Here is a 15,634-nt window from a genome sequence, read left to right on the forward strand (position 1 = left end):
TTCCTGTGCTCAGAACCCAGTTACTTCAATGAATTCAAACTCTATTTGAGCTACCTCGAACGGCACTCACTCTTCTACCTTCTTTCCTGTGGTTTTTCTACTGGGTTAATGATAACAGAGTACCCCTTCCACACCTTACTTCCAGTTACACTAGTCAGAAATAGAGAAGTCAGCTCAGATTCTATCTTTTTGTGTCTTTTTTAATCTCCCACATCTAATAAGTCATCAATTCTTACAGATTCTGCCCTCAACTCCAACTCCAACTGGTTCTTCCTTCATCCTTCTCACTGCTTCATCACTTACTTGGACCTTGAAAACCTCCTGATAGTACTCAACTATCTTTCTTGCTTCCCTTTAATCCCTTTTCACATTGACCCTAGAGTGATGTTTCTCAGATATAAATCTTACCTATTGCCCCCTTGCTTCAATTCCTTCATTGACCCTCCCTTGTTTGGGGATCAGGCCCACATTGGTTTTTGTGGAATAAGCAGGATCCTACCTTTTTCCTCCAGCCTCATCTCCTATTGCTTGGCACAGCTGTCCCCCAGATTTCATGCTTCCAAAGTATAAAAACACAGGCTTTTCAAACTCCATGTTATGGCACACCTCCATGTTTTTATACTCCTTCTTCTCTCTTCTGAATAGACTATTGTTCCTTCTCTTGTCTGTCTGGCTGCTTCCTATTCATTCCTGAATGCCTTACTTTCAATAGCCCTTCTCGGCTATCTCTGCTGCCTCTCCTCCTCTGCTTAACCTCTAAGTACTGTAGTGCTCCATGGTTCTGTTTTTAGTTCTCTTTACTGTCTCAAATCCTTCCTGAACGAGAGTATCATCTCAGGATCTCTTGATAACAAAGAACACTGCCCATCATCAGAATGGTAATGAGGTACTTTAAGACAATCTGCATAGCTCCAATCTATGTTGTATCTGAGTCAAGTGAGAAAAATCAGTCTTTGTGAAAAATTAAAAGATTATTAGTTAAGTACTCTAAAATCTTCAGCTCATTAGGAACCTCTGTATTGGAGTGAGGATGTGAAAAGTTTTTGACCTCCCAGCATCCATAAACTGAGTAGGTCATTGAAATCATCAAATTTTTGAAGGAGATTCTATAATTACAAAAAAGTAACAGTAATTTCATGGTGAAAAAAAATCTCCCAGATACCACCATAATCTAGTGGTTAAAGTGAACACCACCAGTAACAGGGCAAATGAGTTCATACTCCTCCTGAGGATTCAGTGAGAAGGGTACAGTATCATTTCTGTGGTGGTCTTTTATTTTTAAATTTTAATTCCAGTGTAAACGTTCAGTGTTATATTAGTTTTGGATGTATAATACAGTAATGTTCTCTTAAAAAATACATAACTCAAAAAAATGCATGACTTGAATCCTCAGGCAATATGAGACAACCCCAAAATTAGGGACATTCTACAAAATAAACAACCTATACTCTTAAAAAAATGTCCAAGTAATGAAAACCAAAGAAAGACCAATTAACAGAAACATGATAACTAAATTCAACATCTGATGCTAAATTGGATTCTGGACCACAATAAGCACAAAACCACCTTTTTTTGGCTATAAAAATAGTGGAACAATTAGTGAAATATGAATAAGGTCGGTCTATAGATGAGCTAGTACTACATCAATATTAATTATACTATTAGTATGTAGCAGAATTTAAAAAATTCAATACTGGGATCCCTGGGTGGTGCAGCGGTTTAGCACCTGCTTTTGGCCCAGGGCGCGATCCTGGAGATCCGGGATCGAATCCCACGTCGGGCTCCCGGTGCATGGAGCCTGCTTCTCCCTCTGCCTATGTCTCTGCCTCTCTCTCTCTCTGTGACTATCATAAATAAGTAAAAATTAAAAAAAAAAAAACTTAAAAAATTCAATACTGAAGTATTTGCAACTTACTTTCAAATGGTTTAAAGAGAAAAACCTATGTGCTTTGGAGGGAGGCAGAGAGAGAGGAGGACACAGGCAGAGGGAAAATGTGAATCATCAGGCCAACTGTTAAATATTAACATTTAGGGCATCTTATTAAAATACATGTAGGAAAATAAAATGTAGAGCAAAGGGAATATAATCAATGGTATTATAATAGAGCTGTCTAATGACAGATGGGAGTGACACTTGTGGTGAGCACAGGATAACATACAGACTAGTGGAATCACTATGTTGTATCCCTGAAACTAATGTAATACTGTGTGTCAATTATTTATATATGTGTGTGTGTGGATATATATACATATGTATATATGTAAGAATTCATTGTACTATTTTTGCAACCTAGATTTTTCAAAATAAAAACTCTACAAAATCTTCAAATTAAAAAGTTAAAAAAATTTAGATGAATCTCAAACCGTTCTAAAACAAGCCTATTGAAAAAAGTCAAAGATTTAGAGCAGAAAAGGACATCAACTAATTGGTGAAGCCTTTAAAATGAATTATTCCTATGATGGTTTATTCACACATACATAAACCTGGCAGAGAAAATAGGCTATGTATTTTATGTAGTGAAAGATCTTAAGTTTCCATTGACTTGCTATATTACCATTTCCATTACTTGAATAAATTTGCTGATAAAATTCTCTGAGAGGGACGCCTGGGTGGCTCGCTGGTTGAGCGTCTGCCTTTGGCTCAGGGCGTGATCCCGGAGTCCCGGGATTGAGTCCTGCATCAGGCTTCCCGCATGGGGCCTGCTTCTCCCTCTGCCTGTGTGTGTCGCTGCCTCTCTTTCTCTCTCTGTGTCTCTCATGAATAAATAAATAAATAAATAAATAAATAAATAAAATCTTTAAATAAAATAAAATTCTCTGAGATATTAATCCACTCATATTCAACTCTAAGTATTGAAATACATGCTAATTTAAAAATACAAGAGTTATCTACCAATCTGAATCATCTGTGTTCCTGTTTCAGCTAGTTTCCAAGCTAACTTGGGAAGAGAAAATTATTCTACATAGATGGCATTTGTATGCAAATATCTAACTCAGAAGCCTAAAAATTAAAATGAATAATACTTGAATTTTTGATAAATAACTACATGTGTTCAGAGTTCAACATATCACAGTTTCATTTATTTCTTTATTCTTACGTCTGCCAAAAAATGTGCTCTTTGGGCTTGTCTCAATTTGAATCGTTTGATTTTCTGCTGGATCCTTTTATCTTTCAACAGCTGCTGCTCTGTGGCCCACTCACAGTGAAGATAGGAGCTAAAATTTTTATAAAAGCAGTGTATTAGAATAACACAGAAAAACATGATTTTGGGGTTCCTTAGATTTATTTTCAATCGCAGCATCCAATACAAAATATTCAACTTTATGAAGAGGTAGCTCATCATTTCATTTTACGTCAATAGATTGTGTACATTTTCTAAAGCCACTGTGATCACTCTATCCTAAGAAGACTATCATATAAGGACGAGCAATTTGCCACAGAGAAACAGAATGGTAAACAAAGGTGTAAGGGTAACAAGATACGATTTATCATTTATTTCCTCACTGTAACCATTTCATCATGATCAGAAAGAAAGCTAACCTCTTTTGAAACCCATGTAATTTTATTTTAAACATTTGCTTTTACTTAGGTAAGGAAAAAGTTGAAGAACATCTGAAAGTTCGACAATATAAATATAACTGTCTATAATTTGTAAAAGAATATTTTATAAAGACTTCTGTATTTTGATGTTAATAATGAACATTTTCTGAAAAATATTTGCTTACATTTTACCGTATGAAGTTTTGAACTAATAAAACATTTTAACATTCAGGTAAAATTTAAAAAGATAATTTAACTTAATATATTTATATTAAGTTATATTTTATAAACATAAACATAAATATTCATATTTAATTAATTTATAACAATAAAACTATTTATAATAATTATTAAATAATTTATTATTATTTATAATTAATAAATATTATTGATATCAATATTTATATTAATTTAAATATGAATCAGCATTTTCTATTGTTTTTCTAACTCAGATACTTACTAATTCTTGTATTTTACAAAAAATTCTTCTGTATCAATCATCACTCCAGGTGATACCTAAGAACATAAAATCAATACTTATGACTGATAATCAGGCCATGGAATATTATGCATAAAATGTCATGTGTGATTACTTACTTCCTTTTTTACAATTCTAGAAGATAGTATTTTGTCTACAATTGCAGCATCTTCTTCACTTGGATTCTCCTATGGGAGGGAGGAAAGAAAATACGACATCACATTCTAAAAATTCCTTTAGTTGCCACTTTGTATGTTTATGAACACATTAAAATTCAAGAAACATTTATTTAACACATGTGCCAGGCACTGTGGGAGGAATACAAAATGGAAATACAAAAATGGAAAAACAAATCATTGACATTATTGTCCTAGTCATCATTTGCCTCATCACGGTAAACATATTATGCTTCTTAATGGGCTCAGCATTATTATCAGCACTTTACATACATTAACTAATTTAATCCTATGAGGTAGGTACCCATTGTTATCTCCACTGTACAGATTAGGAAGCTCAGGCACAGAGAACATAAGTACTTGCCTAAGGTGTCAGATAGCTCAGCTGGCAGATGAGGGGTTGGTTCACAATCCAGATAAGGAAGATTAAAAGAATTACAAAAAGAGAAAAATGTATATGCAAAGGCAGAGTGCACCTATGTTCATAAGGTCAGAGCATTCAGTGCTTGTAAAGAAGTGGCAGGAGATAAGGTAAAAAAAAAAATCCATACATATATATGATGTGCTAAAAATGCATCATTATGTTTTGTAGGACTTGGGAAGCTGTTAGAGGAGTTTGCAGTAGAAAAGTACTATGGGGCAGCCCGGATGGCTCAGTGGTTTAGCGCTGCCTTCAGCCCAGGGCCTGATCCTGGAGACCCGGGATGGAGTTCCACGTTGGGCTCCCTGCATGGAGCCTGCCTCTCCTTCTGCCTGTGTCTCTGCCTCTCTCTCTCTCTCTCTCTCTCTCTCTCTGTGTGTGTGTCTCTCATGAATAAATAAGTAAAATCTTTTTTTTTTCTTTAAGTACTATGACCAGACCTGTAATTTAGATATATTCTGCAGAAAGGCTGGAATGTGGAGGAGTTTCAGAAATATATAGTTAGGGGGTGAAAAATGTGGGGATAAACTGGAGGAAGAAGCAAAAGAAGAAAACAGAGAGGATAAATTCCTAGGTTTCTGATCTGAATAATTAACGGTTCTATTAACTGCAACAGGGATTCTAGGAGGGAAAGCTGGAGTAGGTTTTAGGAACAGATTTCAAAAAATGTATGTTGGTTTCAAATGATTTGTAGTCATAATCCCAAATCTGTCTTACCACAAATAATTGTAAAGGCTGTTCACCAGGTAAAGGAGCTGAATTTTTTTTTATTTTCACAGAACCTTGAACCTCTTCTTCAGATTGTTTCCCTTCTGCATCTTCTGCGTATTTTTTTCTTTTAATTTGACGATTTGATCTTCTTTTCTGTAATGAACCATAAGGATGATGTTTATATGACAGATTTTAAGAAAAGATTATTTAAATAATTACTTTTAGTAATTCATGTAATTTTGTACATTAAATTTCTTTTTTTTGTACATTAAATTTCTGAAGTTGTATTCAACATTCATCTTTTCTCATTTTTCCTTTTAACTAAAGGAAGATTACAATTTGCCCTTTGCCACAGGCTTAGAATCTTGTTTTACTTCCTAAAGTTTCAAATAACAAAGATTAGTAATATCTTTATTACTTTTCTTTATAAATTGTTAAGAATAAAAAGATTTGTTTTCTTGAACTATTCCACACCTTGGGCAAAACTTGTTTTATTAGTAATACATTTATTGCTTGGTTACTTCTCTTTAGAAACTATTATTAAGAAGAGTAAAAACATGTTTTATTTAGCTTTTTCACACTTTGGGCAACAGGTGTTTTAAACTGTTAATACTTTCATGGTTTTTGCGCCAAACCTAAAAAGTGCATCAGATGAATACTGGTTAAATAATTAACTGGGGACATATAACTAGAGGAATAAATTAAACAATATTTACCATAAAATCCATGAACTTATGTTTAAAACAGAATAAAGAGTATAAAATGTTTTAAAAGAGATACATAAAACAATCAAGTAAATCTACCAAATAATTAAATGTGTATGAAAGAGGAACCAGTGTTTTACTAACTTTACTAGCTTTCCTTAAAAATAAAGAACATCACTATCAAAACCAGAGGTAAGCCTTTTGAAAAGTATTACATGTAGTATCATAATCTTAAAATAATCTAAGTGTTTTTAAATCAGGTATCAAATACAGATGGCTTTACTTACCTCCCTAAAGATCTAATATTTGCTGCTCCCTACTATAAAATCAAAATCTCACGTTGGCTTGAAGACTTCAAAGGACTTAGGTTTGCTTTTTTCCACCTCCCTAAAATCTCAAGGGTGGAGGCATCTCAGCCAACTTTTCTATTGCTTAATAATCGGTAAATCTACCCCCTTCTTCCTTTTTCTGTGCCATTTTGTTTTACATATTTAGTAACTCCTGTGACATTCCCCCATAATGTAACCTGCAAAATAACCCATGTCTTCTCCTTTTGGTTTCTGCCAATGTCAATTTCATAGGCCTTTCCTACTTCCATAGCCATGGCAAAGATGGTTCAATCAGTACAGCAGATGGAGAGAAAATGTTATCTGCATCCAAAAAGGTGCAGTGGCCTTTAACTTGCTTCTGCCTCTTTCTTTTGAGTTGTGGAATACTGAGAGAAAGAAAGGCACTAATATGGTGAGTTAGCTTAGCCAAATACAGTAGATAACTTCCTGGCTCATTTAGGATGAGTCTTACCATCTGTGGCCATGAAGATATTTACATTTTCAAAACTCAAAATAACATTTCTTTTAACATGGGACTCAGGAAGGTGGCTTATAAAAGTTATAATGAAAGGACTTTTAGAAGCCCAAATTTTCCTCATCTTGTTTTGAAAAAAAAAAAAAAAAAAGTAATTCTTATTATTACTTGAGGGAAAAACTCTATGGACCTCTAACATAAGGCTAAAGGAATATTTAGATTTCTACAATGAGCATCATATGGCTCGGAATATTCAAGAATAGTTTAATACACAAACAGTAACATTCAGTATTCTAACAACAACATGTATTACCAATGTTATGTCTTATTGGGCACAAATCTCAATAATGACGTTTAAGAATAATTCAATATACTTTTAGAAGACTCTAGACTCTGATGTTTCCAGCACTTTCTGGTCATTTAGGCATCTAGTAGTTCTTTGAAATGCCTCACTTGGGTCTTTAGTAAATTGTAAATGAGTGGCCTGAAAGAATCCTTTGAACTCTTAAAAGTGTAAATTCAGTTGATTCTTCACAGATAAAATGAGCAATAAATTTGTAAACTGCACCCTCATGAAAACTTTATCAGTCTAAAAGATTAATTAAAAAGTCTGAGTTATAAGATCATAGCTGGAATCACTACAGTGGAATAAATTATATTCTACTAAAGTACCCAGTTACACATGAAGCAAAGCCAAATGAAGTGCCACTCTCATCAAATTATCTTTCTCTGTCATGTAGTATCACTACCACTTTAAAAATATAAAAACTAATTTGGTGTACACATTTTGGCTAATGTGTTTTTTTCTGGCTTTCTTTCTCTTAATGTATTCAAAGCACGATTTAAAATAGTGACAAATTCTTTCAATTTCTTTTTTCCAGCTTTTTTCTTCTGTCTTAGAGGCTTCAATGGATCAGCCCACAACACTTCACATAAGCAGTCAGAAATACGCTCTTAAGTGACTAATATTTCATTATGATAACATGTTACTTGTTTCCTACAATAATCTTAATATAATGTACTGCAGGGGTTTTAAAAAAAATTAAGTCTACAAATGCAGTCAGACTGCTGAAGTACGCTATATTAAGATTAAAGGTAAAAAAATAAATATCACATTCAGATTTTTAGATTTCCACCTGACTCCAAACTTGAGACAAATTTTTCAGCCTTCAAATCTTGACAGTCCCTCGTGGTTGAAAGCTATACAGACCTTTCCATCATTTATATGATATGTTTAAATATATCAATAATATAGATTTAGAATTGCTTATTAGAAAATACTTCTTTCCTTCTCTGTGTATATTTTTGTTAAAGCAACATACCTAGTAGAGCAACCTAATACTACAATGAAAGGTGTGGAAGAAATGTGCATGTTAATCTATTCTACCATTTCATTGTTTGGTAATTACATAATGGAAAAATGGCCAGCCTTATGCTAGTAAAAATTAAATTGAATTTTCTCATGGTGAATAAGGTAACTGCAAGTTTGCCTGAGTGAAGAGTAACATGTGAAGAAAAGCCAGGCCATATAATATTAGGAGCTCAGTCACTGCCCTTACCTCAACTCTTGCAGCAGCCCAGGAGCCTTGAGCCACTACTCTCCCATTGGATAAGCTGCATAAGGAAGAAGAAAGGCCATTCAGGGGCTTTCTGGCCCCATAATTCAACAACTGCCACCACCCATACGGCCTAGAGTTGTACTTTAATTATTAAAGAGGAGAGGGTGGCCTGAATTATGACCTTTACTATATATGTATATATATATATTTTTAACTTCACACAGTTATTTTGAATATCCACTTATAAAAAAAGGCAAAATGCATAGTATTCTTGTCTACATTACGGGATTTTTAATATAATTGGTTATCTTTTCTTTGACAGAAGCAGACCAAAGGAATTATCTCTAGGAATGATTCAATCCATTTGCTCTATCATTGTATGTGATTCTAAAAATTAGTATCTCCATCATTAAGTTCATTCAAAAGCACTCTTTAAGTACAGGATAATATCACTAGATATTTCTCCATGCTAAAAGCCATCAGGGACTTTGGACTGTTATTTAACCTCTCTGGGATTTGGCTTCATTATATGAAAAATGAGGGGTTTAGAAAGAATATGTAAGTTTCCTCCCAGATCCAACATTCTATGGTAATACTACCAGGAGCATATTGTCATAATGCTGTCTTCAAGTCCTACCATATAATAAAATGTAATTTTACTACTAAACTACAATATGAATAACCATAAAGCAGTTTTAGGCTATCTAAATAATCCTATCAGTTCTTCATTTCTCAGAAAAAAACGTGATACTCACTTGAGAGTCTTCCTCTTTGCATGCATGCTGTGGCATCTGCTCTGTATCAGATATCTCATCTGAAGATTCATTCTTTCTTTTTTGTTTCTTACCCAATGTAATAATGAGTTTGCTGTTTCAAGAGGAAAAGAGTAAACACTATGAACTCTCTGCCTTTTCTCCATTTGTGGTCATACTAAGATGGCCATGATAAACTTTTTTCCATTTCATATTACGTGAATGTTCAACCAAAGAGGATAATTATCATGAACTCCATAATGACATTTTCAAGACAAGAACTACATTTTAATGGAACAAACACAAACCAATGTTACAGCTAACATAGTTTTAAGCATAGAAAGGCAGTCAAGTTCTATAGCTTGTTTCTCAGGTTCAAAATTATTTTTCATGGGAAAAATGTCAGGTGATATAACTGTATATAGTAATTAAAATAATTCATTTATTATTTTGTAGATTTGGAATGAGAATTTTTCCCTTTCTACCTCTTACTAAATTCAAATTCTAGTCAATGTCCTTATATCCCACCTATTCCCTAGAATCCTCTACTACTTTTTACCCTAATTTCTCCCTTACTTGAAATACTTTAACAATTGTTAATTATTTCATTTACGTTAAGGCTTATCTTGGCTGTACTATATGTTCCTAAAGAGTTAAAAAAGTATTTTTCTATATTTCCACAGTTTGCCTGTCTCTCTCATATATATGTGTATATGTGTGTTAATTAATGTTTATACACACACATCAAATACAAACGTTTAAAATGAAAATGTGGTATTGTTTATTTTTTCCTGATCAGAGGTGGAAAGTACAGAGCTTCCACATTTCCTTATTTTGAGTCAACAGATGAGAGGGCATGATTTTTTGGAGCACCATACTAATCACAAACCATGCTAACTGCTAATCAGGGAAATTCTATTTTAGATATCTATATTCCAAACAGAGAAAATTTCCCAAAATATTTTCAAGTATGATGTATCATAAAGATAGAAGAATTTTCTTCAACCATTATTTATTTTTATTTATTTTTAAAAAAGATTTTATTTATTTATTCATGAGAGATACGGGGGGGGGGGGGGCAGCGACATAGGTAGAGGGAGAAGCAGGCTCCATGCAGGGAGCCCGATGTGGGACTCAATCCCGGGACTCCAGGATCACACCCTGAGTCAAAGGCAGACGCTTAACCACTGAGCCACCCAGGCGTCCCAACAATTATGTATTAACATCGGAGAACTTGGAGGTTAAGAGCACATACTTCAAAATCACAGCATCAAAGATTTTAAACCTGATTCTACCATTTGCCTATCGGTAAGACACCTGGCAGATTACTTGATCTCTTTTCTTTTAGCCTTAGTTTCCTGACCTGGAAAATAGGGATACTATAATAGCTACCTCTGCTGTTGTTGAGAATTAAGTGGGATAATGCAAATGAGTTCTTAGCAAAGTCCTGACACGGTAATTTCTGAACTAACTTCTAATTATTATATGCCAGGCATTCCTTGGTTCTAGGATTCGAAGATAAAGTGGACACAGTCCCTAGCATTGAAGTATCATTTTTAAAATACGAAAACACAGTTCAAACGCAAAAGTGGAAGTTAGTACCGGATGTAATGTGAACACAAAAGTGCTTATGTCTACTGAAGAGTACTGAAGTGCTTATGTCTATTGTAAAGGAATACCTTTTCAGAAAAGGTAAAGTCTGAGATAGGAAATGAATGATACAAGGTGTTCAACTGGTAGTGAAAGAATAGGGTGGGGTACATTCCAGGTTGGAGGGATATTATAGAAGAATGAGAGAGATGTGCAGTGACAAGAGCATGTCAGAGATACACAAACTACTAGAGGAGAAGGAAGGAGAGATGGTCTTCTAGATAAGGTGAGGATCACAGAAGATCCTTTTAAACTCCACAAGGCAGGAATTGAAACAGAATCTGTCTTGTTCATCACTGACAACAAATGGCTCAGAGATATTCGGAATAAATGAAAAAAAAAAAACAATTGGAAGATATGAGAATTTTATACAAATAAGTTCTAGGGATGTGATATACAGCATGATGATCAGTTAACAATACTGCATTGTATATTTGAAAGTTGCTAAGAGAATGAATCTTAAAAGTTCTCATCACTAACAAAATTTGTAACTAGTAAGGTGATGGATATTAACTATACTTTTGTGGCAGTAGCTTTGCCATAGGTGCATATGTCAGATTATTATGTTGTATACCTTAAACGAATACAATGTTGTATGTCAATTACATTTCAATAAAATTGCGGGGAGGGAGAATTTCAAACAAGAGAGCAATGCAACTAGAGGAGAAATGCAAGGCATGGAAACCAGCCATCTGGCAAATGACAACCCAAGTGAGACATGAAGGATGCAACACAGGGCATGGCTGTGTGGATAAAGAGGTGAAGAAAGGCGAAGGTTTTATTATGGAGGCAGAATCAAGAGACATGGTCACTGCCTGGATGGTTAGATGTGAGGCAAGAAACTTCTAGAAAGAGCTACTCCCAGATCATTCTTGCATGGCACGATTACCCCCTTAAACAGGAGACAGATAATTTTTACTTGGTAATATACTCACCTGCACTCTTCAGAGTATGTGAAGAAAGCAAATAAAAGAACAGCTTATGTTGGAACCAGGATATTAGAGAAGGTACAAAAAGATACTCAGAAACAACATTAAGGAAGCAACCATGTTTATACTTCATTCCCTCTCACCACTTTCATTGGTCATTTATTCCTTCTTTTGGTCCCTTTTCCTTACTCTGGTTCCCCTGCTAAAATAAAACTCTCCCTTGAGGTCATATCTACTATTAGATACCTCATGATCTTGTCCTTCCTCCTCCTCATCCGCAGTTCCTAAAAAAGCTGTCTATCCAGACCGCTTCATTTTCAGTCCTCAACCCACTATTATCTCAACTCTTGGAACTCCTTTTCATTTTCAAAGCTTCCATTTACCCAGTGTTTATGGAGGCAGTCTCTGCTGACTTTCACAGGCATTCTCTCATTTGAAGTTCATATAGTTCTGAGAGGCAAATACCAGCATTTTATAGGAAGAGGAAACGGAGGCTTAGGGAAGTGTATGCCTTGCTCAAAGTCACAATAATAGCAAGACTAGAGATAAAAATTCAGAATACCTCACTCCAGAGCTTGAACTGAGGCTCTTAGGTTGTTCCCAAATGCAACCCCTCACTTTCCCTAAACTTAAGCCTATTAATATGAAAATACTATACAAGTCAGAAAAGTCTACACATCAAAAGAGAATAGCTTTGTGAATTTCTCAAATGAACATAAATGTGTAACCAGCTTCTTCTAAATCAAGAAACAAGGCATTATAAGTTCCCAGAAGTCTCCTCTTCCAATAAAAACCTCCTCCTAAGGGTAAGCATGATGTTCCTTGTGATTACACAATACAGCCTAAGGCAATTGTGCAGCTGATTGTCAGTAGCAAGATCAGGGATAACACTAAGCAAAATTAGGTAGGAGAAATATATATTTGATACACTCCTCCTTTTGCTCAAATATTTTTAGAGATAAATATTGCCTAAATCTCTAGAAAAGAAATATTCGTAAGTGCTGCCCTATCAATCTTAGATACCTACCCTTTTTATTTTTTTTTATTTTTTATTTTTATTTTTTTTCCTATCCTTTTTAGTGGAGGGAGGTAAGTCTAGTAAAAACATTTCCTGTAATACCTTAGGATAAACCTTCATTATATGAATTATTTGAAAATGTTCTTCAAAACAAAAAAAGATCTTTTAAACTGTGTTTTCCATATACTCTGCATTTTCTTCCAATGTTGTTCTGTAGGACTGGAATATCATCTGATTTCACAAACTCATTAACCACTCTTAACCTATGCAAAAATCTTTTTTAAATCCTAACTTTATAAGAGATATTTCAGATATAGTAGTTTCTTACTAAACCTTTAAAAGTTCAAAATGTTTACACATGTCCTTTCTGTTCAAACACAGTACATTTCCATGGTAGGAAAAAGGTGATTCCAAAACATTAAGTCATGCTTGACTGACATATTTCTGAGTAAAATACAGACATGTTTTAAGATTTAAAAACTAGGGTTACTTACACAGAATACTGATTCTTGGAAACAATGAAGTCATATTGGTTTATTGTAAAGTTCTAAAATGGTATATAGGTGATACTACAAAGGGGAACAAAGATTAGGTTGGTGTTGATGAGTAATTCCTAAATATGTGAGACATAGGCTTCATTAGAAGGCTGTCTGTTAAAAATAAAGATTCTTAATCAGAAAATATAAGACAAACCCAAACTGAGAGACATTCTACAAAATCACTGGCCAGTATGCTTCAAAACTGAAAACATTTATAAAAGACAAAGACTGAGGAATCATCCCAAATTGGAGGAGTGGAAGGAGAAATGACAACACAATGAAATGGAAACAAAATTTGCATGAGGTCTCTAAGTTGATAGAATTGTATAAGTGCTTTTTCCTGGATTTGATAATCCTGCTTTGGTTACATAAGATGTTAACATTTGAGGAAGCTGGGTAAAGAGCCTAAAGGAACTCTGACCTATTTTTGCAAGTCTGAGATTAGTTCAAAGTAAAAAGTTAAAAAGAATTACAGATTTGGGATGCCCGGGTGGCTTAGCAGTTAAGCGCCTGCCTTCCGCCCAAAGCATGATACTGGAGTCCCGGGATCAAGTCCCACATCGGGGTCCCTGCATGGAGCCTGTTTCTCTCTCTGCCTATGTCTCTGCTTCTCTGTCTGTGTCTCTCATGAATAAATAAATTAAATTAAAAAAAAAAAAAAAGAATTACAGATTTGTAGGGCCCAACCCCAGGATTCTGCTCTAGTAAGTGGGACTTCAATCAGACTTCTAAAAATTTCCCTAAGAAATTCTGATGTTCTACCAGATTTGGGAACTATGGTTCAGAGTTCTCTTAAGAACGAATATTCAGGATAATAAAATTATTTCATATTTATAGAGCACTTAAAACACCAAAGTACTTTTTGGTTCTCCTTCAATAAAATAAAATAAATAAAATAATAAAATTATTTCATATTTACAGAGCACTTAAAACACCAAAGTACTTTTTTGTTCTCCTTCAATCCTGAGAAAACCCTCTGAGACAGATAAGGTACTGGTCTCACTATACTAATAGGGAAGCTTTAGCTCCAAAAGGTGAAATAAATAAAATGCCTGAATCACAGGTTAAGTAAAAGACAATAAAGGGCTCTTTATTCCTACTGTACTATTTCTAACATCTTGCTGATTTTAATAAAATTTTCAAAAAGTATTTTGAAACTATACTTCAACCAGTCAAGAGATACCTAATAAATATACACAGTTTAATGGATACAGAGAAATATGAAACTATTATTATCTTTTTAGTAAATTATTAAGGTTAAAGTTTATCTGATTATTGAACAACCAGAAATCTCTACTGCCAGTATAATGACAAATGTTTGCCATAAATATTACTGAGGGAAATCAGGTGATCCAAAAGTAGGAAAAATAAAATGAAATCAGTTAAGTGAAATACCCAATTACCAAAGAGCATTCCATTCCTTCATCATGGATCACAGAGTCGACTATATGAATTCTAAAATAAAATATTATAAATGAAAGTAAAATTTCATTATAGATATTCTTCAAATAAGCTGACAGTTTGCTATTCTTAGAAATATCACCAAAGAGCCAAATACAGAATATATTAATAATAAAGGCTTTTTGCAAGTTTTTTTTTAAAACATTAAAGATCTGTTATCAATGTTAGCAAATTGTAGCAACAGATACATTCAGCAAGTAAAAGAACTAAATATCAAAACACAGCTTGTTTCAGACAGCAAAGGGCAATTTCAAACTAAGTATAAATTTGAAATGTTAATTCATTTGCACTAGAAAACATCAGTGTTTATACTTGACATCTATATTTGATTTTCAGATGTAATTTATGCACTCATCTGAATCCTGCCCACATGTTTATTAGTAGAGGCTGGGTAACAAGCTGCATTCTACACAGTGTCAATCTATAATTGCCCCCTGTTGATTCTCTCATTGCAATAATTGGACAAACAATGAATCTTCCCCAATTAGTCCATTTGTGTAATTAATGCATCCAATTCATCATAAGTGAAGGAAACAAGCAAAAATACTATTTCACATTATAATGTTTTTCTTCATAAGCCAAGTGAAAGACACTGTGGCTATTTTTAAAGTCAGAAAATATAAACTTGGGATCCCTGGGTGGCCCAGCAGTTTAGCGCCTGCCTTTGGCCCAGGGTGTGATCCTGGATACCCAGGATCGAGTCCCGCGTTGGGATGCATAGAGCCTGCTTCTCCCTCTGCCTGTGTCTCTGCCTCTCTCTCTCTCTGTGTCTCTCATGAATAAATAATTAAAATCTTAAAAAAAAAAAAAAAAGAAAATATAAACTTTTTTTTTAAAGAAATACTTTTAATCTGGTGAAATTTCTCCAACTTAAGGGTCAACTCAAGACTC

General features: G+C 34.2%; 1 protein-coding gene across 10 annotated transcripts in view; it reads right to left on the minus strand.

Annotated features, from left to right (window-relative positions):
- The window catches only part of CHD9 (chromodomain helicase DNA binding protein 9), a 223,650-nt gene that overhangs the window by 84,961 nt on the left and 123,055 nt on the right, over positions 1–15,634 (minus strand). For all 10 annotated transcript variants that reach the window (XM_038531048.1, XM_038531052.1, XM_038531050.1 and 7 more), the window contains 5 exons: positions 9,150–9,261; positions 5,334–5,480; positions 4,139–4,207; positions 4,002–4,057; positions 3,099–3,216 (listed from right to left, as the gene is read on the minus strand). In XM_038531048.1, coding sequence (XP_038386976.1) covers positions 3,099–3,216; positions 4,002–4,057; positions 4,139–4,207; positions 5,334–5,480; positions 9,150–9,261 — 502 coding nt within the window. The remainder of the gene's footprint in view (positions 1–3,098; positions 3,217–4,001; positions 4,058–4,138; positions 4,208–5,333; positions 5,481–9,149; positions 9,262–15,634) is intronic.

Source organism: Canis lupus, chromosome 2 (genome assembly GCF_011100685.1).
Source record: "Canis lupus familiaris isolate Mischka breed German Shepherd chromosome 2, alternate assembly UU_Cfam_GSD_1.0, whole genome shotgun sequence".
In the NCBI taxonomy this organism is placed as follows: domain Eukaryota; kingdom Metazoa; phylum Chordata; class Mammalia; order Carnivora; family Canidae; genus Canis; species Canis lupus.